This window comes from Mus pahari, chromosome 2 (assembly GCF_900095145.1).
Source record: "Mus pahari chromosome 2, PAHARI_EIJ_v1.1, whole genome shotgun sequence".
Lineage (NCBI taxonomy): Eukaryota > Metazoa > Chordata > Mammalia > Rodentia > Muridae > Mus > Mus pahari.
Genome location: NC_034591.1, coordinates 115,678,503 through 115,701,409, shown reverse-complemented (window position 1 = coordinate 115,701,409; position 22,907 = coordinate 115,678,503). Strand labels below are relative to the sequence as shown.

Below are 22,907 nucleotides of genomic sequence, written 5' to 3'. Positions count from 1 at the left end.
CCTCTTTGCACTTAAGAATGCCCATTTTGTTAGATGTGAAGGATCCCACTCAGCTATGGCCGTCAGTTACTTTTAAACATAGAAACATAGAAACCAAGTAATGAAATCTAGTCATTTTGCCATTGAGAGGCCTCCTTGTAAGTTCTTGGCATTTGCTCCTCCAAGTAATTGCCAGTGTTCCCAAATATTCCAGAAGGCAAGGCTCTGCTCAGTTGTTGAGCCTGAACTCTCAGTGCTGAGTTAGCCCCTTCCTCCCCCCCACCCCCACCCAAATCATATTTGCTATACAAGATGGTACTCTCAGTGGTAAAATCCTATTTAGGATTTTCCTTAATAAAGCCTATGCCTGGTTTCAAAGCTAGTTATTGCTGTGTGTTTAAAACTGTTCACCTTTCATGATTTAAAAATAAAATATCTTTTAAAATTCCACATCAATGGGTTTACAAAGAATAGTTTTTATACTTGACTGATTTTTGACATCATCTTAACAATATTTTAGATTTATGTGGAGGGATCTGCTTGGGACTTGCATGCATGTTTACCAGTGTGTCTTCTGATCACATGGTACCAGAAATTAGGCTTAAATGCCAGAGTACCATCCATTCATAATCTGCAGTTTTTCTTAAAAGACACTCAAAAGAAGATCCTCCCTGGGGGTGGGGGTGGCGGCTACAGCTCTGGAGGATGGTTTTACAGATGTGGGGCTGAATGTACTGCTGTGTGTATTTTTTTTTTTTTTTGAGTCTTTTCTTATAGAAAAAAAAAAATGTCAATGTTCTCTCTTTTATACTTGCTGCAGAATGCAGTGCGTCATAATCTTAGTCTCCACAAGTGTTTTGTGCGAGTAGAGAACGTTAAAGGGGCAGTATGGACAGTGGATGAAGTAGAATTCCAAAAACGGAGGCCACAAAAGATCAGTGGGTACGTCCGCCATGTTTGAACTTCTTAGCCCAGCTCGGATTGTGCTAACGAGTGTACCGTAGAGGCTGCTAGGCGGTGTCAGACCAAAGACCTGGTTTTCACGTTTGTCTCAGTTAAGGGAAGCAAGAGAACATTTCATCCCTCCTGTCTCGTATACCCACCAGTCCCCCTGCCCCTGCTTGCTGGTCTCTGTTACATCCCATGCGAGTAGCTTTTAGGCGGCGTTGCATATTAACCCTCACGAGCCATTCGCTTATGCTTATTGCATTTTATTTTCTTTTTCCTGTTCCCTGTATTGGATGTCTGTCCTGCCCCCAACCCCGCCTCCTTTTGTTGCCACTCCATCTCCTTTGCTGCTGCTCCTATCCCAGGGTGCCATTCGCACCAACCTCTCACTGCATAAGTGCTTTATCAGAGTAGAGGATGAGTTTGGGTCCTTTTGGACAGTTGATGATGAAGAGTTTATACGTGGCCGCCATATTCAACGAGGCCGTCCTCGCAAATACTGCCCCGGTGAAAACTCAGACGAGCTTGGCGCACAGTAAGAGCCTTTACTTGCTTTGTTCTCTTGTGTCTGCTGTTGCTTTGGCTTTGCATGGTTGACTCATCCCATGTAGTATGACATTTCACCCAAGAGCAGTGCCACAGCTCTCTGCAACAGAAACTAAATGGTGTGATCTGTACATGCACCTCGCTCGTTTCCCTTTGGAACGCCAGTGCCTAGAAGATGCTTTCTCTGTGTCTCTGATGCCGATGATGACTGACTGTATTTTGATTCAGCAGCTTATGGGGACCCTCAAAGCTAGATATAATCCCCCCCCGTGTTACCCACAATCCCTGCAAGTGAAAGGAAGTGGTGGTTACAGTATATATCTAGTGGGATAATTCTTTTCCCACTGAACACCTGAGTAACAATAATTATGAACAAGCTAGGCGTAGGCGTGTGTGCCTATAATAACAGCCTCCCCCCCCCCCCCCGTGGGAAGCTGAGGCAGGAAGACTACACATTCCAGGACAGCCTAGACTTTGCAGAGAGACCCTGTCTCAAAAAACTGAAAACCAAATTGTCCTAAGCTCAGGGGAAAGATTGATAATGTCATTCCCTTCAAAGTCTGTTGACAAATGAACCTCATTACCTACTGGAAGCCACACTTTCTCTCAGGTTGTCCAATGTAATTTTGTAGTTTTTTTGTTTTTTTTTTTTTTTTTTTAAACCAGGGCAGGGATATTTTTCTTTTAAAAAAAAAAAATGGTATTGTGGCTTCTTTTACCTAGTCCATAGAAAGAGCACCAAATTAGAGCTTGCTCTCCCAGACTGGGCTATTCAGGAAAAGACAGCAGCCAGAGCTCCTGCTTTTACAGAGGAGGAGTAAACATGGCTTCTCTGGAGCAGTCGGGGTCACTGAGAATGAACCCCCTGAGCCCCTCATGTAGTCCCAGGCACCCCTTCCCTTCCTCCTGGAGCCCAGCAGCAGCTAACCCTTTGCAGACTGGTCCCCAGAAAATATGCCCAAGTGTGTTATCATTTAACACAGTTTCACCAGGATGAACCACTAGGTTCATCGCCAGGGGTATTTTCCCAAACCAACCCCAAGAAACATACATAAAGCTAAATTTTCCTTCAGCTTGGTGACCGGGTGGGGGAAGGATTTAAAATGTGGAAGACAACCAGCGAACTTGAAAGAGAAAAGTTGGTGAGGACCTCTGGATGGATTGCATTTAACTTTGAGTTTTTATCTTTTTCTTACACAGTAACCCTTCCCTTATTAAAAACATGCAGAGCAGCCACGCCTATTGCACACCTCTCAATGCAGCTTTACAGGTAAGATTAACGGCCATCCCCCAGCCGCAGCGCAGACGCAGGGCTCCCCCACTCATTTCAAAATATATTAGCCTCGCTCTAATTAGATATTAAATTTTAATTCCGTTAAACTTTTTTCTTAAGTGCACAAAGCATCGTTCTCCCCGGAGGCAAACACATCGGGCTGCTTCAGCAGTAGCAGGATGCTCAGCATTTTGAATATTGTGGCAAAAAAAAAAATTAAAAGTTCACTTATTAATATTTATCAGCAGTATCATAATTTCCATCCTCTTATTTCAGAATTTCACTTGAGGCAAAAATACCACAAGTGTAATTACTCTAGCACAGCTATTAATGTGCTGGATGACAGGGCCAGCGTGTCACATGACCTTCCATTGTTCCCAGGTTTAAAGAGAAAGTGGGGCTTTATTAAAGTCCATTCCAACACCTTTTCTTTCTGTGGGGGCGGGGCCTGGGTTTGTTTCCTCCCTTGTAAAGTCAACCATCTAGACAACAGAAAGCATAAAAAAAGTAGAAGTGGCCATCCAGTTGTTCAGGAAAACCTAACCATCGTAGACTGGAGTTTCCTACTGACAGATAAATCACATACTACCTCAGCTAGAGAATCTTAGAAGGTGTGAGCCCTGGGTATGAGCAACAGGAGGAATAATCTGTGTGTCTACCCAGTCTGTAGGTTTCTTGTTCCTCATGGTTACCACACCACCTACTGATTTCTAAAATTAATGGAGTATCTGGTATCGCTTCTTTTAAATACCTGATGCCATCCTCAGGTCTCCCTTAAGAGCTCAGAGGTCGCCAGGATCCTGGTAGCCACTGTTCGTTTTTTTGGGCTTTGGATTCTTTTTGTTTGTTTTGGTTTTTTAACCTACCTTTATTAGTCTAGAAGGCATACCTAAAAGAATCTTGAAAAATTTGCATCACATACTCTATAGACAAATCCCACATTAGTTATCACACACCCCTAGCACTGTTGAGTGTTAATACTGTAGCACTCCTGAACTGGTTGTTGGATCCTGTGATGTCTCTGGCTATTCTGAGGGACCATAACATTACAAGTGAAGGCAGAAATAGAGAAACAAATGCCCCCAAAAGGGATGCCAGTGGGAGGAAGGCTTGGAACTCATGGCATGATGGGAACTAGATGGGAGGGGAGGCAGTGACAATAATCTGATTCTCACCGATTGCTAAGCAAATATTGACTGAGCCCCCATTCTGTGTGCCTGTCTTCCCAGCTCACCCAGCACATCCTGGGGCTCCTCGTGGCTAACACGCCCCTGACACAGATGAACGCAGACTCGCTCAACTGAGCTTCTCAGTAATTCTATTTATTTCTTCTTAGCCTGAACTAAATTTGCTGGGAGAAACTACTCTCCGCGTCTCTTTTAATTACTCGTAGTTTACACAGTAACTTCACAAGAGTAAATGAAAGCCGGCTTATACCCTGCCACTGTAAATACCATGCATTAGTAACTTATTTTCCCTGGAGTCTTGTGAAGTATGAATTTAAAGGCGGCTCTATCTGGAATGGTATTAAAATTACAAGCACATTTTACATTGGATTCCCTTTACTATGTGACTAATTTCAATTAGCGTGCCGTATCGTTACAGATGCGTTCACGCTTCATCTCTGAGACTTTTGTTTTCCTTCCCCTCTCCATGCTTCTGTGTTTCCCCTGCTCGCCCAAAACCAGCCTGCGGCTTTCCAGGAACAATTTAAGGAGTATCTCCTTTACCCCTCCTCTTGAATTTGGATTCCCCACCAGTAGACAGCCAGTCATACAAGACAGCTTCCTGCCATGCAAATTAAATAAAGATCCCACCAGCAGGGCCTTCCCTTTCTTTATCACCCACTTCCATTTTTCAAGGCAAGTAAAAATAACAGTGCAACAATATCATCTTAAAAAAATTACTAGAGCAACATAACGGCGTGATATACAATTTATAAAATAGGACAGCAGAATCTACTACAGAAATAAAACATGGGGCTCGGGACAGATTGCATTATGCTCTGAAAAAGTGAGGTAACTAAGGGTAACCATAAAGCTTCGTATTTATAGACTGCCTTTTCCCTGGGGAGCGCAGAGCAGTTAACATTCCAAAAGCCTCGGTACTTACGGACCCAAAGTGTGCCATCACTTGAGAACCTCTGTGCTGCGGGTAAAGGTGCCAGTTTGATATGAAGCCACCCACACACTGTGCCCAGGATCATTCATATCATTAAGTCCATTATAAGCATGGTGGCACATCTGCTCCTAGGAGCATCAGCAATAGGAAGGACCTGTTTGAAGGTCATAATTTGGGGGCTGCTCTAATCCTTCACTCTGCAAAGGACTACTCAAGAGGCACAGAGGTGGCCCAGGTCTCAGGATCTTACCGTAGCCCAGTGGCTACTGTTTTGTACTTATTATATTATAACATCTCCTATATTATGTCTGAGAGGACGAGGGTCTGCCACTGGGTGATTGTCTACGATCCATAATCCAGTGTCTGTCAGAAATGGCTTTTACTCATCATACTTGGAAAATCAGAAAGAATAAGGAGATTCTCACTTATCTTAATAGGCAATCCTATAACTGTTTCCTGCAAGTCAGTCAGGGCTTCGGAATCCAATGAAATACTGTGGTAGCATTGGGTCCAGCCTCAGTTCCATCTTGACTATTCAGCAGTGCAGTTGTCCAGTGGAAACAGATTCCTGTGGTACTTCCACAGTGAGAGGGCCACTCAGCTGGCAGTCCAAGCAGAACTTACATGGCAGGGAAATGTGACCACTGTGTGTCCCACATAAGGCAGCTGAAGATGGCAGCCCAGCTGCAGCTGCCAGTAATATTACTGTGCCAACTTCCCTGCCCAGAAAGAATGGAAATGCCTTATTGCAATTATAAAAGATGCATTCAGAAAGTGCTGGATGCAAACAGATCATCTGATTAACCATCAAGGAGTGGGAAATGGTCACTGTGCTGGGAAAGCATGAGATACCACCCTCCCCCTCTTTACTTTTAAAAAAGGAAGCAGGTGATTCCATAGGGGAAAGAGGGAGCTGCCGAGAGCATGCTCAGGGCATCTCTCTGGGAAGTGCTTCAGACACTGGGTCTATACAGGGAGCAAGACTGTATCTGACTAACAAGCAGACTCCCCGCAGTCCAGCTTCTCTCCTCCTCTCCCTTGGTTTCTGGCTCATACCTTCTCTTTGGTGCCAGCTTTTCTAGAATAGTTAGGACTCTTCCATGACGGGCCAACTGAAGCCACTCTGCCAGATTGTCTTGTGATCATACTCTCTCTCATTAGGATGGAAAACCAGGCATAGTGTAGTCTGCAAGAAGACAATTTTGATAAATCTCCATCTAATTACAGCTGCCTCTTTTCCCAAGTCTGTCCTCTTGAATAATAAAATGAAAAGTCACTTGGGCACACTCCCTACCCTAGTGAAACAAGTGGGGCTTCTTCAGTCCGGTGGTGCTGTGATAACTGTCCACATGGCAGACAGGGTGGCTGTCATGTTTACATCCAGGGTGACAGAAAAGGAAGAGTGTTCTACCAGACTTTAGTTTGGAGTGGGTTTTATTGGGGGGGGGGGTGCGGTCTACATACTTTTTTGCTGGCACTCATTTGGAATGGGGTGGCTTTGCCACCTTTAATATGAATATATTTAGTCATAAAGGAAATAAGATTTAGTCTTTTTTTTCTTATTATTCTTTTTTTTTTTTTCTTCCTTCCTGGAGAGTTTTCTGTTTTTCCAGACTTCTGCTGCATGACTAGTCTGAGGCTGAGAGAGAGATTGTGTGATGTTACCATCGTCTGGTTATGTCAGCCTTCACTCAGCAGGTTCAAAAAAAAAAAAAAAATCATTAAAGTGGGAATGGTGGGGGAGAAAAAATGATTCCAGTTCCCCCTTTCCTGTGAGTGCTCATGGAAGCTCTCACGACTTTGACATAAATCTGATCAGACCCCAGCTACCCAATAGAGAACTCATCAAAATGGATAAAGAAATGAGAATCCCATTGTATTTCACTGTGATCTGGAAATACTCAGTTCCTCTAAAAAAAAAAAAGTCACCGGCTATACACCTCATTTTAGAAACCTTTGTCTAAACCACATGACTCCAGCAGGCAGCTCCACCCGTAGTCCCGGTGCCCAGATAGCTTACCCAAATGAAGCTCAAGGCCCCTAAAGCAAAATCCTACAGCTCTTGGAAATTGTCAGCCACGATACAGTGAACTTGAACCAAAAAGCTATCGAACACACCACATATCCACAACCCAGAGCTTCCTTGACTGGCTTCCCCTACGGCTTCATTTGATTTCTCTCGGTTGATGCAGGCTTCCATGGCTGAGAATAGTATACCTCTGTACACTACGGCTTCCATGGGAAATCCCACTCTCGGCAGCCTGGCCAGTGCCATCCGGGAGGAGCTGAACGGGGCCATGGAGCACACCAACAGCAACGAGAGTGACAGCAGTCCAGGCAGATCCCCTATGCAAGCTGTGTAAGTATTATCTACCCAACGCTCTCTGTCACCTGACCTCGGTCTCCCGGCTCTTCTCTGGCCCTTCTGGGCGCCTTAGGAGCCCTGGAATCACGTGGTAGTGCATACAAGGACTAGTTAGTAACTTTCTCGTAGAAGCAATTGGCTTCATCCATGGTAAGTGCACACAGCAAGAAAATGAGAAGTTTCCTCCACTTTGGTCTCAGATCATTACTTAATTTGCACCGTGATTCTTCTCCTAAAAATCACTATACACCTCTTCAAGAAAGCTCATGGTGTGTTCAGCTTCCTGGCAAGGCCGAGCCTGGTAAGGAAGCTTGTTTACTCGCTCACGCGCTCAGTTTAACCACTTGAGCCCACCGCAGCATTATTACCAAGCATTAATGATGGCACAAATGAAAGGCGGCATGATTTATAGATTGCTCTTAAAATATCAAAAGGAAAATTAATAGGAGCATTACAGCAGCAGACGGCAGGATAATGAGAGCACATATAACTGAATGAAGCAGTGGGCCATGGTTGCCTGGGCTGAATGTGAATGGTACCAGGGCCACACTAACCTCAAGGAGGCCACCGAGTTGGAGTGCCCCTTTGTGGTTGGTGAGGGTTGGAAATGGCCGTCTCTGCCACAGCCCCCCTTTTCATTCCTGGGAAGGGCCCCCTACTACAGAAGAGACGCCATATGACTCCAGATGCTTCGGTGCGCAGTGAGCCCGGCTGCAAAGGACCGTCTCCCTTTCAGGGAGTCTCTCCAAAACCATTGCCCACTTTAAGTGACTAAACCAGTTCAGGGTTTCCACTACTGTCCGCTCCAAGAATAGGCTGCTTGTCTGCACATTCTTTCTGGATTACTGACCAACATCTTATTTTAGGAAATTTGCGTGATGGGGATGGAAAATATGACCTTTAACAAGTACGGAGAGAATGAACTGGTGTCTAGCGACAAAGGGGGATAAATGGGTTCTTCCAGCGTGGTGGGCAAACCTGAAGTTTTACTTTCTAGCATTTTAATCCCATGCTCTGGGTGCTCAGAAAGGGGTCTTTAGAGGTAGAAGCGATGGTTTGCGACTTGTGGGCGTAGTCTCCCGAAAATGACACGCCAGCATTTTAGGCAAGTGTATGATGCCTTCCCCATGATTGGCACAGAATTTCATCTCCCCTAAAACAAGCTGCTGTTTCTCTGACTCTTGTTGCCTCACTGATACTCACCGTTGTTGTGATGTTGTATGTCAGTATCCAGGAACTTCAGAGCAACTGTGAGTTGGTAATGTTAAGTCACTCCCAGACATTCCCATTGAGAGAGGATATGTGAAGTTAACCAGTGGGAGGCACACTGTTTTCTTAGAGTTCTGTTCAAACTCCAAGGTGTAGTCCATGTTACCTTCTTATTAGTAGAAAGATCACTGGGGGTGGGAATAGGAGAAAAAGTAAATAAATTAAAAAAAAAAAGCCCACACAGAGAAGCCTCTTGATGAGGGAAGTTCATTTGCTTAACAGGATTGAGTGAACTGCAGACATAGCAAACTTACAGCCATCATCCTAATGTGCAACAAAGCAAAAGCTTCAACTGCTCAAGAGACAGAAAAAGAGCCCCGCCTAGAGCTATCAGAACATGATGCCCACACGGCAGGTTTGTGCCCTATGCCCCAAGGTCCCCTGTGCCGACAACAGCTTCCCTGTGCCGTCAGTGCGGCAGCCAGTTAGTCTCGCTGACCCCCGTGCTTCCACTAAGTGAGTCTATAATGAGAGATTTCATTCTTGTCCAGCGTGCATTACCCTGCTAGGATGCAAATTGTTTTTTAACCGTTCCAGTCTATTGAAATAAATCAAGCCATAAACTTTACAACAAGGCTTACAAGCCACTGTGAGGATGCTGGCCCACCCGGCACATAGGCAGCGTTGTGATACAGCTCTCTGCACTTCACACAAACCACAGTATCGCCTTTCTCTTTCAGAAAAAAACAGAAGAAGGTAGTAGTCGCATAATGACGGTTTGGGGGCAGTATACTTTCATTCTGGTAGGACCTGAAGGGCCACCACACCAAAGGCTCTGTGCTGTGTGTGTGTACCCTGAACAGGACCACAATGCCTTTAAAAACTAGTCAACTATAGTTAAAAAGAATCTCATGTGTTCCCAGAATGGCTTTATAAAAGGACTACTCAGATGTAAGGGGAACAGAGAGATGGTTTGGGCCCCATTATCTGTTAGGAGCCTTTTTGGAAATAGTGGATGCTGGAGAGAAAGGGCGGGTCTGGTGGGGCAAGGCTCAAGAGGGGCACCCATTGCACTATAGACGGTATACTGTGTATATGCCCAGTGGGAGGGAAGTCTTTAACAGTGTCATCTTACATGAAAGGCCGGCGAATCCTTGCTGTCATGCTGGTGTGGATTTTCAGATTGTTACACAGTAGATCTCCTTGGTGGCGTTGCCTTCCATTCGATGAGAGGCACTGGGATAAACTGTAGATACAGCAGCACCAGCACCTATGTTTGGGGACAGTGAATACGCAGTGAATTCCGGAGAGAACAAACTAGTCTCTGGTGTTAGGGGCTCTCTTTGGGGGAACCTTCAGTTGGTCTGTCATTGAGAGCTGGATGTAGAAAACAATGATTTACAGTTGCAAAGCAAGAACTTAACGTGAAGACAAGTTGGCCTTCTCTAGGGTTTCTGATCCTTCTCTCCAAGGCTTTGTGTAACACCATCAAACTGCACCCTGCGAACCAGAGATTAAGTACTAAGGATGATAGCCTTTAAACATTGAAGCATGACCGCGCTACTCTGGAAAAATAGCAGTTGACCCTCAGTAACCGATTAAAACTAATTTTTTTAAAGGGCAAATTCCCGTTGCTGGACATTACTCCACCCACTCTGTCGGTGATGACTGACAAAGTCACATTTGTCAATAGTGAAATCAGGGGGCAGACACAAAAATCCACTGTGGTCAGTATAGGTAGGGGTGCAGGTCAAGGTAACTCGGGGTCCCCACCCCCACACACCTGCTCGAGAGGCCACAGGCTAAGTTTCTGAATTAACGCTGGGGACACTGAGATCGAGTCTCACTTGATAGAGCCCCTCTGCAAATTAATATCCCAATAAATCAGGAGAACCATAAAGATGTTTTGGCCTCTGCTCCAACAGTTCCATTCTTAGACATTTATCCCAAGGAGGTAAATCAACAGAAGGAGAAAGATTAATGGCTAGCAGTGGTTTACTGTACTATGCAAACAGCGGAGGGAAGGAGGGTGATTAGAGAACGCCAGATGTAAAGGTACTGACAATCAACAGAAGGAATCGCATAGAACCAGAAAAACGGTAATGGAAAAGCCAAAAAAAAAAAAAAATGTGTAAAGTATTCTCCTCAAAGGGAGAAGCAAGCACTCACTATAACCCGCGCTGACTGCACAGGCATGTGACACGTTCAGTTACATTAGTGCCCCACACCTGGAAGGACACTGCCCTTGCTGAAATGTTCAATTTTTCTCTTAAAGTTGTGAATATTTTTCATTCAGGGTTCTACAAGCTATATAGCCAGGCCTGGGCCTTATTTCAGAAACAAGGATGACCACACTGTTAACTCCTTGAAGAAGCTGGAACCCACATATAAAATGTACTGTGAGGCTTGGGTTTGTTTTGCAAGTGGTTTTTAAGAACATGGGCATAATTGTTTAAAGCTATTTATCTGACATCTAGCCCCCCAAGACTCCCTCTATGCTGTGCTAATTTTAGTGTCAATTGATCTTGAAGGTTCCTGTCTTCCAGAGTAGCCCATAGTGTGCCTCTGTTTGTTTTTAAATGGTTCCAGGCGCCTTTGGGGCCCACAGACAGCATCAATTATTTAGGAAGCCAGCCATCCCCAGTACCACCTCTTATTACTAATACTTGATAATGTCCATTATAAGTCCCTCCCACTCCCAGCCTGTCTGGGAGATGTGTGCATTTTAACTTGAATGGTTCTTTTACATATCAAAAGCCCCCTGCAACAGAAAGTCATTTGTATTGGCAAAAGATCAGTTGTAAATATGATTTACGAACAGCTTTTCGCAGTTGTTATCAGAGTGGTTTTGTGTGATCGAGCCAGCCCTCTCTAGATGAACGGAGCCCCCAATCCATAATGAGAAAGTTGGCAGCTTTCAAGGTAGGAGAGTGTCCCAGTGGCGGCTACCAGCCGGGCCTCGTGTTTTGCCTTGTTTACAGCTGACAGTGTTATTCTTCTGACTGGGGCTCGGCCCTCTTATCATATTGCTGTGTTGAGCAAGCCTTTCCTCTCCATTTGTGTTTCCTGGCAGGGCTTTTCTTGCCTTATTGACAGTTTGTAAAAATATGCATTAATTTGGAGCTTCAAGCATGTATCATGGTGTCTCTTTGCTGTGTTTGCTTGAAGTTGATTAATGATAGAGCCTCGCTTGGGGTCGTCCTCTGGAGGGTTCTTTCACAGGTTCTGCATGTTAACTAGCAAAGCAGAACACACAGCAAGCCATGATTAGCCCAGCCTCCTGTGCTCTGTGGTCCCCACGAACCACTGCCATATTACAGATTCTCATTTCACATAATTATTTGCAGGGTAGCATTCGTCCACCCAGGATGTCACTATGGGGCCTGTTATTTGGTACTCCCGAGGATGGTCCTGGGAGCAGCCCCATCACCTGGAATCTCTTAGAAATGCATAGTCTGAGCTCCGTGCACTGTACTGTCACAAGGTCCTTGGGTAACTTGTGTGTCCTGAAAAGCAAGAGAAATGATTTCCATACAGAGTCCATTCTAAAGCGGCATCCAAGACTCTTCCCAGTGCAGCTAATACACTGAGCAGTACAGAAGCCCCTGGCCCCATATGGCCCCTAATCCCTTGGGCTGCAGGCAGTGCAAATGTCCAACAGTCATAGGAAGTTTCCCACCGTCTTTGAAAAAACTTGGTTTTGGCTATGGTTGTGGCCAAGATTACTCTGCCTCCGCTGAGCAGTATCTCTGTGCAGCTCTTGTAGGTTGCTCCAACACCAGCATCACCTCAATCCGGATGTTCCCCTAAGCCTGTCTCTCTCTGTGACTCTCTGTAGGCACCCCATACACGTCAAAGAGGAACCCCTCGACCCCGAGGAAGCTGAAGGCCCTCTGTCCTTAGTGACAACAGCCAACCACAGTCCAGATTTTGACCATGACAGAGATTACGAAGACGAACCAGTAAATGAGGACATGGAGTGAACCTCTGGGCGGGCTGACCCCCGAGACAGAAGATTGGGAAAAAAAAAAAAAGCAAAACAAATTTAAAAAATAAAAAATAAAAAAAGAAAGAAAGAAAGAAAACCACGTCAAAAGTTAGCAGTGAAACCCACCCTCCACTTCTTGTACAGTCTGGAGGATTTTCGCTACATTTTGACAACTCTGAAACGTGTTAACTCTTAGTGCCATCAAGAATCCCATTTGGGAGTATTTTTGATTTTTCTACTTTTTGTTGACAAAAGGGATTTGTACTCTGTGCATTGGATGGACCTGTTTGGTACTTGGGATTTTCCTCTTTGAGTCAACATCAGTGTTGTAAATTCGACAGACAGATTCACTTTTAGCAGCAGACTTTGAACTGCAGCTTCGCCCAGCCGATGCTGGGCGGGCACCTAGGACACCCGACTGAGCTCACGTACCTGCGCTGCAGACCAAGCCTTCGCCCGAGTTCAAGACTCCAGTGGACGACTTTTTTGCACAGCGCTGCATGTTGATACCACTGCCTTTACTCACTTCGGTTTGTTTTGTTTTTGTTTTTCGCTTCCAGTTGGGATGGGGGAAGGCCTTTGTGTGTGTATTGGGGGGGAGGGGTTAAAAATAATTATCCCAAACTTTTTAATGTATTGCTTTTTTTTTTTTTTTTTTTTTTTTTTTTTTGCTTCTTTACCATTTTAAGTTCTGACCTCAGGCCTCCATTTGGGCCCAGGGCCTCTTGGAGGCTTCGCGTTTTCTGTACTTTGTGATGAATGTTAATAGGCGTTTTTATTATACAGAGCTGAATGTCATTTCTCGTCTGTAGTTTTCTGGCACTCATTCCATTTTCCTATAGACATCACCATGTTTCTCTCAAGTTTAAAACAAAACAAAACATTCCGTTTTGGTCTTTTTCCAAAAAAAAAAAAAAAAAAAAGATCCCAAAGGCTGCACCTTACACCTGAAGGTCCCCACACAGGGACATGACGTCCTGCCAGTAAGAGAATGAATGACAGAAAAGGAAAGAGAGAAACGCACGTGCGCACACACTCTAGGGACATAGCAGATTCATTTCACAAAAGCAGTATTGGGGGTGGGATGGGGAACTGTTGGAGATTTTTCTTTTTTTCTTTTTCATAGCACCCACCATTGTGAGTAACTGCCACCACACTCTCTCAGCATCAGGAAACACAGCCACGAAAGATCTTCCCTCCTGTAATCAGGTGACCAGGACCGCAGGCCCTATGCTGTCCTCATCCACATAGGTTGCTTTGTTTGCAAAATGACCAAAAAGCCAGCATGGTGACAGGGCTGAGTTTGTACAGCAGTTCAGACCTGCTTGGTGGCATTCATCTGTTTTAATGCAAATGAGACTTCACGTTGAACTTGTTATGGGAGCTAATGAGGACTGAGCTCAGCGACTTTAATGTGTCAGGTTCCAGTGTGCTAAGTCGGTACTGCAGCTTGGTCTGCAATATGAGCACCACACCCACCACCCCAGTAGCACAGACCCCACGGAAGAGGACACCAGGTAGACAGACAGAGGCTCCTGGGACCAGGGCCCACAGAATGAGATGGCTCTAGGTCAGTATGCCCTTCAACTCCCTCCACATTCGCGTCTGCACCGCTCCCCTGGCATGCATTTACCTGGGGCTGTAGCTTTTGTTTGGGTTTAGTTTGAGAGCCTTTCGGAGCTTAATTTATATACTTTGTACCTTTTTTTATTTCTAAAATTACCAAAGATATTATGCAAAGGTAAATTATTTTCTTTTATGCTTTATCTGATGAAGCCAAATATCCTCTTATTGTTGATCAAAGGAGGCAAAAGGATTCAGAGGCAAATGATGAGGTCCAGGCTATTTGCCAACCTGAGGGAAATTACTGCCCGTCAGCAGAGTTCATTTAGCAGACTACGTAGGCAATGGAACCAAAGTTTTTTACTTTTTTTTTTCCTGCTTTTTTTTTTTTTTTCCTTTCCTTCTTTTCTCTACCTGTAGAAAGACCAAAACTAACTCCTATAAGGAGAAAATCCGGGGCTACTGCAGAGAAAAGAAATCAAGACAACAGTATTATAGCTCCTGTGGAAAGAATGGGCTAGCATCTCAAAGAAGAAATGAATGTATGATGCTGAAAATTAGTATATAATCGAGGAGACACTTAGGATGAATTCAGAGAGAACAGAGAAGTGTCTGGCCGCTCGAGGCCACTTCTAGAATAAAGAGATTTTTAGAATGTTCGTTCGCCACTTTTGTTTAAGGGCTGTGCTCTGAGCACTGCGTTAATCTTGGTTTATCCTAGTATTTATCCTCTGATTTTCTTCTGTTTTTTGTTTTTTTTTTTTTTTTTTTTTCTATTTCAGATTATGATTTGGTCAGTGTTTTTCATTTACACACAAAAAAGCTAACATTCCCATCCACTCATAAGCTTAGAGTAGAATGTCTTTGGCAATTACTTCTGAAGGTTTGCTCTGCTTTCTACAGAGGGGCGGTCTGTGGTTATTCACACCCCCCCACCCCCCACCCCCCATCTTTTCCAGGCAGCTTCACGGTGTGCAGGCAGTAGCCAGGCAGGGTCATGGGAAGGGGGCCCTGTGCTTCTAAACTGAGTGGTTGCTGGTTAGACATTCAAAAGAGGATAAAAATCTGGTAGATTAGTTCATTCTCAGCATGTGTAGCTAGACAAGAGTAAAGATAACAGCATGAGGACCGTTAGTACGCATACCTCAGTTCAAACCTTTAGGGAATGAGTTTTAAAAAAAAAAATTAAAAATATACCTTTCACTCAGTCGTACTTAGTCGTATGTCTTGCATGCTTAGTCTAAAGACTGTAGCAAAGAAAATAAATAAAAGAGAAAAATTAGATTTTATGTATCTTTGCAGGTGTCATAGCCTGGCAGAAGAACCAACTGAAAAAAAAAAAAAGTTCTCAGGCTTTACAGCAAGCAATCTTCACTCTGATTTTTACAGTTCTGATTCTGTCCCTTGGGGGATTACCGCTTCTTTTAAATGGGGTTGATTCGGTTGTACATATATCCCGATGTGTCTGTGTGCATCTTTGTCTTTTTGCGGGGGAGGGCTGAGGGGAGGGTTTTTTTGTTTTGTTTTGTTTTGTTTTAATTATTTTATTTTTTAGGTATTGTTCCTAAGAAGGAATAAATGCATACACCTGTTTGTCAAAACATCTTTGCTTTTTGTGCAACTGCATTTTATTAATGATACATTTAAAAAAAAAAGAAGAAGGAAAAGAAAATAGTATCTTTGGGGAAAAATCTACTGTATGTAATGGCTTTGCAGTTGATGCTGCATGTGTACTTCGTTTTATTGCCCTTGATTTACAAACATTGGATGACACGTTGATAACGGGAAGAAAGAAAAAACTCCACACACATTTCTCTCTCTTCCTCCCTCCCTCTCTCTCTCTTTCTCAAATTGTAACATAGTTGACATAATTTGTTTCCTATCATTATTTGGAACATTTTGTACAGGTTTGTGGTATGGGGTGCGAGAGAGTGAGTGTGTGAGCTGTGTGTTACTCTGTTTTTGATACATTCCTATTCCTTGTGTTTATCACATCACTGCCTCCTTGACTATCTTAAACAAGTTCCTAAGTTTGAAAAGAGGAAAAAAAAAAGTTGTTTAAAAAAATGTTCTCTCTTGCTGCAGTCAATATTTTTGCATGATGAAATTCCAGGCTCACACTTTCAAAGTTTTATGAGTAAAGTAGTGATTAATAATGGGGAGTGTTGAAAATATTGAACTTTTTGTATAAAAAAATTTTTTTACAAGGTCCCAAGGTGTAAAGACAATTTGTTACCTTTTTCTTTCTCTTCTTAGTAAATATTAGCAAACGTGAGGGAGGTCAGACACACAGTCATGATGAGGACCCACCCTACATGTTCTTAGGGTCTATTCATGTGAGAAGACTTAGGGCCATCTTGGGGTGAACTGTCTAAGCTTACGTGCATGGTGACCTAGCTGCCAATCTCCTCCCCATATCGAAAGACGGTTGAGTTCATATTCCTAGCACCTCATCAGCCATAATAAGAGAAAACCTTGGTTTAAAAAAAAAAAAAAATAGAGCCAAAATCATTATAAATCACTAGTTTCTTTTTTCCCCCCAGTTACAATATTGAATTGAAAAGTCTCTCCTCTCTTTACCACGTTCTAGCTGAGCTCTCTGTCTCCAAGGGCATAAAGCAAACTCTGCCAATTGAATCTTGTTGGCACCTGTTGGTCAATGCCATACCCTCCTGACAGTCTGGAAGTGTTTTGCAATTCGGTTTTCCTTCATTATCCTGAGAAGCAAATGGACAATTCTAACAGCGTCTTGTGGGTCCACTGTAATTCGAAGCGGTCCCTGCTACCCAGGAGCCTGGGTGGAGACGGTGCGGTCCGGGTTGTGGGTGTGGTGCTCGCTGTATCTGTGCTGCCGCTAACAGGGATCGTTTTGTTTTGTTTTGATAAGGCATAAAAGAATCTCATTCCTTGACATCAACTGTAATTCCATCATTCCATGTCTGTGGATACAGACAATAAAAAAAAAAAAATGTTGTGTAGTCAGTAGTAATTACTGACATGAGCGCATTCTTAAATGCAATAAAAGTGCTGGTGGTTCACACTGGTAGACAAAGTTGCCACAGACTAAGTTTTTTCCCCACTTCTGACCTGCCCAGGCTCTGGGTCAGGCACACACCCCAAGCTGCCTCTTAGCAGCTACTCCAAGCTATTCACAACCAGCCCTCACTATTGCCAGCGAGCAGGCCAGAGGAAAGGTCCCAAGGAAAGGCGGAGGGAGGGGCCAGCTCCTTCAGAGGGAACATACTGTCTTCTTCATCAAATTTGATAAAGAGAAAAATAAAGTTTAATAACTAACACGAAGAGCCAAACTAAAATTTCAGAGTAAAGCAATTTCATGAATAATTCATTGACATTTCACATCTGCAAGATCAGTCATCCAAATAAAATGCTAACGTCAAAACCACGCACCATCTACAGCATTCTCATCAAGAAAGCTCTTTGCATATAATGATAAATGCTTAGATTAGAACAAATGATTATATAAAAATGTCCTATCAAAAGTGTGCCAGGTTAACCACACAGAAGACAGCAGAGCCGGATGGAGAACAGGTCCCAGGAAACCACCTGTAGAGATTATTTTTTAATTCTATACCTTTAGAAAAATGTGGTTTTTTTCCTCTTTGGCTTAATTACATCATACATATTCTAAGGACTAATGAACTTAGCCACATTTTTTTCAACACAAATCTAACTTGTAGTATACTGAAAGAAATGTTGTAAAGCCTTGTGTGGTGACGCACGCCTTTAAGCCCAGCACTTGGGAGGCAGAGGCAGGCTGATCTCTCTGAGTGCAAGGCCAGCCTGGTCTATAGACCAAGTTCAGCCAAGTGACATAGCCTGTGTCTCAAAACAACAACCAAATAAACCTTTTAAGTGGCCAAACCAGAGCATCTTAGCCCTGTGTCTGTAATTCCAAGCACAGCTTTCAGATGACAGCCTTAGAAACACCTTTCCCACAGCAGTGTACCTGCCCATTTCGGGGAAGCATTAGAAGCTTCTCTCCTGCATTGTTTATGAGTCTACATTTTACATTTTCTACAACAGCATGGTTTTTATTTAGGACTGGTTTTATTTTTCATTTTGAGAAACAGGCTCTCACCATGTAGCCCCTTGCTGGTTTAGAATTCCCCCTAGGAAAATCACGAGGCCCGCCTTATTAAAATTACAACAATCCTCCTGCCTCAGCCCTCCATGTGTTAGGATTATAGATAGGTGCTGCCATGCCCAGTTCCTTTTGATATCATTTGAAACAAGTAGATGTGGTTGCTGAGCTGAGAACCACCACCCTCATCTCCATGATGGCGCTGCCAGTCTGAGCCCTCCCTAGCCTGATAATTAGCAAAACCCTGGGGCCTTTAATTCTCACCTGGCGACTAAGAATATAATATCAGGGTTAACTGAGATGCTCTTAATTGCTGGGCTTAAATGTAGGTGCTGCTCGCAGGACATACTGTGAGCTAGCTGTGCACACACATCCCTACCAAAACACCCCAGGACCTGTGCAAGTATGAAGATGTGTAGTGAAGGCTCAGCTGGCTGATAGATACCGTATTTTAAATTGCATTTCAGGAATCTTTCTGTAGCAGGAATACGCCTTAAAATTGCATTTCAGGCTTGCTCTTCACATGAAGCAGCTAACCCAAAACACAGCTTCTGTTAAACGGGGAATATATATATATATATTCTAAGCTCTATATAAAACACCAGCAGCACTGGTATACACATGAACCTCTCAGTGAGATGGATAAACAATGCAATGAGCCTTTCTGATTAGGTTGTCTTTGGTAATGCCACATATTTATATAGAATGAGTAATCATAGTTTAGCTTTTCAGTTTAGTTACAAGTATTCCATACTCAAAGTTGGGTCTCAAAACTTCATTTAAGGTGCTAGATAGATAAAGTTTTAAGACAGAATAGTTTACATCACAGGGAAGTTAAATGCAAAGCTGTTGGGAATAACTGTGGGATGATATATGTATTAGGAAACCACTCTACAACACTTACATTGTGTGTGTGTGTGTATATATATATATATATATATATATATATATATATATATATATATATATATAAAATAAAGCAGCCCTATACTGTTTTTGTGTTGACCATGAAAGCATACTGGATGCCTAGTATCAAGTACACATACGTTAATTTACCCATCTGAAGTTATCAACAGTCTCCTCTGCTCCCCAGCCTCAAAGCACGATATTGGGCTGGGAAAAGGACAAGCTTTGAGTTATAATGTTAATTGAAGGTAACCGGCCTTTCAAGTATTAATCTCAGCTAAGGCGATGATCATTATTTACCAGCCCGTGACATTTTTATCACCCATCATTTTAGCACGTTTCCATCGAAAATGCTAAAATGGTTCGTCATAAGGCAGATGACTGCTTGAGCTGTAAAAATGACCAACAGGAGTGGCGGTGCTCGGACATTAAATTATACTGTAATTAATATAGACAGTTAAACTGTCTACTACCAACAGCAATTTAGGTAACCACATTTGATCAGCTATAAATTGTAACTACATTAAAATTCCAGAAATATTAGCAATATGGATTACTTGATGGAATTCTGTGCTGATCAACTATCCTTTTTCTTCTCTCTCTCTCTCCCTCTTTTTAAGCGGAAGCACAGGTCAGGTGGACCACAAATCCATGGGCGAAGACCAGGCCTTAGCGCTTTTAGTCTCGTGAAACAAGCAATTACAAATAGTCGTATCGATTTGTTAAAAGGCTTTACGTGACATAAATTGTTTCCTGTTTAGCTTATTGCTCTGATCCATAAATGTCACCAAGTCCGGTATTAATTAGGGGCCCAGAACAACATGAGGTTGCCAACATGGGTTCTGGGCTACAATTCGTTCCACCTTTTGTGAGCCTTTTCGGGAGTGTCTCACCCACTTATTTCTCATTAGTGACAGGCAGAGGAAAGGAAAACTATTTTGTTTCATGAAGTTTTAATGCCCACCCACTTTCTTATTCCAAACGAAACTGTGGGATTGGGGACTTGCCTTACTGCAAGTTGACACATAACACCACGTTTCAAAAATATCTTCTAAATAGAATAATATTTAGAAGCGATTTCAGCCCCCAACAAGCTAACACATCTTACCCTTCTCAGTGTATGGCACTGTATGTGGTTTGGGGGGGGGGTTATATTTCTACCCTTAAAATGCAATTTTAAATGGTTTGCACACACTGTTGACTTAACATAAATCAAATGTATCATATATACTTTCTTTCTGTTGGCATGCCACGTAGAAAAATATGTGAGATTCAGGGGGAAAGGGGGTGATGGAGAAAATTTATTAAATATAAGTTTTTACTGTAATACAATATTAATCTAAGCCAATGCTCATTTGCCATTAAACTGATCCTTAAAAAAAAAACACATGCTTTTTATTATTTTGCACTCAAGCAAAAATTCCACATTCAAAGACTTTCCATCTAGCTGGGAATGTCTCTGGCAAGCAACATGTCAAGAAATCTTGACCTACAGAAAGACAGCAGACAGTGTCACGCTGAGCATTAACCCACAGGCAGAGAAAGAAAACTTGATTCTCCAATACATTGGATAAATGGTGGTCAACAGCACAGACAGGGGGACAAATGAGCCTTCCCCAGAACCTTCCTCTTTGCTTCTCTATAGCAAATAGTTGAAAATGTTTGATTTGCAACATAAAAGATTCATTAATTACCACTTGAATATTTAAAGCTATTTTACAGTCTAACCGAGATAGATAAAGCGGTGAATTAAAACCTCTAATAAAATTGTAAAAATATTTCAGTAAGTTTATCCGTGTTATGATTTAGGGAGAGGCTCAAGCATTCTTAGAGAATAGAGTCTTTGCAATTCTCAAGTGTGTGTTTGAAGGAAGGAGCCGAGTACTCTGAAGTAATTTGTTTCTCACTTGCAAATGTTTACTAATAATTTATTTTTGATTCAAGCTCTCTACCTTAGGATGCCATAGACAGAAGAAAATACCTACCAAGTAGACAGGAAGGAAGCCTTCTATGTCAGGAATTAATCATCATTCACTGGCGTTTCTAGCTAAAACCATGGAACCCCAGGCATGTGACAAAGCAGTGTCTGCCCCCCTCATCTGTGATTTGTATTTCTTGGGTACTTTAGAGAGAATTTCTCTGGTCCCTTTGATTTCCCCATAGGAGACTGTGCCAGCCACAGTTCCACTTGAGCCCTGACCATAAGGTACAGAACAGCTTTGACAAGCTTCATCTCTTTCCTCCTCAACTTCCTCTTCCTGTGAATGTAGGACATTTTACTAACCGATATCAAGAATTCTTTCTCATTATATTATACTCAAAATTTGTTAACATACTCTCTTTGTAGTTTTCCTAACAGAATCTGCAGCAAAGGGAGTTTGCCTACTCTGTCCCTTCCCACTATTAAGATTGTCCCAGCATGCTCTCTGTTGTAACGTGGCCTGTTTAAAACAGATTCCCACCAACACTCACACTTCCACCCACCCACCCATCACATACCTACCCAACCAGCTGCATGCACTCAATAACCTGCTCAAACCCAACACCAACAATCAGCTGGGCAGTAAGACCGGTTCAACCCTTGAATTTGTGGTCCCTGACTGTTCCTGGGGAGATGAGTTCCAAAACATTAGGTTGTAGGGCAGTGTGCTGGGTACTAGTAAGAGGCAGAGTTTGGAAAGACAAGAAGACCACTTAACCTCACTGGGGACCACCAGGGAGGCCTTCCAGAATATGCAGTGTTTAATTAAAACCCAAAGGATGTCTAAGCTTAGGCCAGATGGCAAGCAGAGTGGGAGTCCAAATGAAAGGGCGTCAAAGGACCTGGCGTGTGAGAGGCCATGAATCACAGGGCAAGGGTCAGCACGAACTGGGAAAGACAGACCCTGAATAAAGACTTCATCAGAGTGACCAAGCACTCACTCACTGTTTACTGTGCCAGGTACTATGGCCAAGCTGGCTCTGTCACTTCTGAGGCACAGCCAGGTCATGACCCTTGCTCTCATGTGCCCCCCATCCCCCAGCAGTTCTCAATTTTCCTAATGCTATGATCCTTTAATACATGTTCATGTTGTGGTGACCCCCGCCCGAACCATAAAATTATTTTTGTTGCGACTTCATAGCTGTAATTTTGCTGCAGTTATGAACCATAATGTAAATATCTGTGCTTTCTGATGCTCTTAGGTGACCCCTGTGAAAGGGTCGTTAGACACCTAGCTTTTAAAGGGGGACAGGACCCACAGGATGAGAACCACTGCCCGACACTCCTTTCTGCCACACTGGCCTTCTTGCTCTAGCTGGGTGGACGATGTTCTGCCTCAAGGCTCATGGGTCCTTGCCAGCAGTGTTATCTTCCAGTGGCTCATGCATCCCTTCCCTGCAGCTCCCTCCATGCCCCATCAAAGCTGAGAAGCCTTTGCTGGCCATGTAGTATCGCAATTACTCTAGCTGCCTGCTCTCCCGCCTCCTCCCACAGCTCCTCGCCCTCACTTGTTTCTGTTAGGCTCGCCACCTCTCTCCATGTTATATAGACACTGCTTGTTTTGTTATGGAGTATCTCCAAGGGCATGGACCCTGCCAGCACGGTCCACCTCAGAAAGGCCAGAGATGGTTGCTTAAGGAGCGAGCAAATGAAACATGGTTGGGAAAGGCAGAGGTCAATTTGAACTCCCTGCAGTCAGACACCAGAGCATGCCCACACAGCCCATCCTCTTATGTGGCATGGCCAGCCAAACTGAGTCTCTTTCCTGACATTCTGGTCCTGCTGCTGCAAGCTTGGAAGAGTCACCAGCAGGCAACGGATGAGCTTGCAGGAGCTATCTAAATGATACAGCCAAGGTTGTGTGGCAAAGGATCTGGCAACTTGGCTCATTTTAGATCCACCTGTGAGTCTACCTATAATGACCCT

The 22,907-nt window shown here is 43.4% G+C and overlaps 1 protein-coding gene across 17 annotated transcripts in view; it reads left to right on the top strand.

Moving 5' to 3' along the window:
* The window catches only part of Foxp1 (forkhead box P1), a 591,308-nt gene extending 578,814 nt beyond the window's left edge, over window positions 1–12,494 (top strand). For 13 of the 17 annotated variants that reach the window (XM_021188969.2, XM_021188975.2, XM_029535511.1 and 10 more), the window contains 4 exons: window positions 800–921; window positions 2,674–2,743; window positions 7,060–7,226; window positions 12,280–12,462. In XM_021188969.2, coding sequence (XP_021044628.1) covers window positions 800–921; window positions 2,674–2,743; window positions 7,060–7,226; window positions 12,280–12,424 — 504 coding nt within the window. In that variant the 3' untranslated portion in view covers window positions 12,425–12,462. Of the gene's footprint in view, window positions 1–799; window positions 922–1,292; window positions 1,463–2,673; window positions 2,744–7,059; window positions 7,227–12,279 lie in introns of all 17 variants that reach the window. The other 4 variants (XM_029535519.1, XM_029535518.1, XM_029535517.1 and 1 more) reach the window with 2 other exon arrangements.
* The last annotated feature ends 10,413 nt before the right edge of the window (window positions 12,495–22,907 follow it).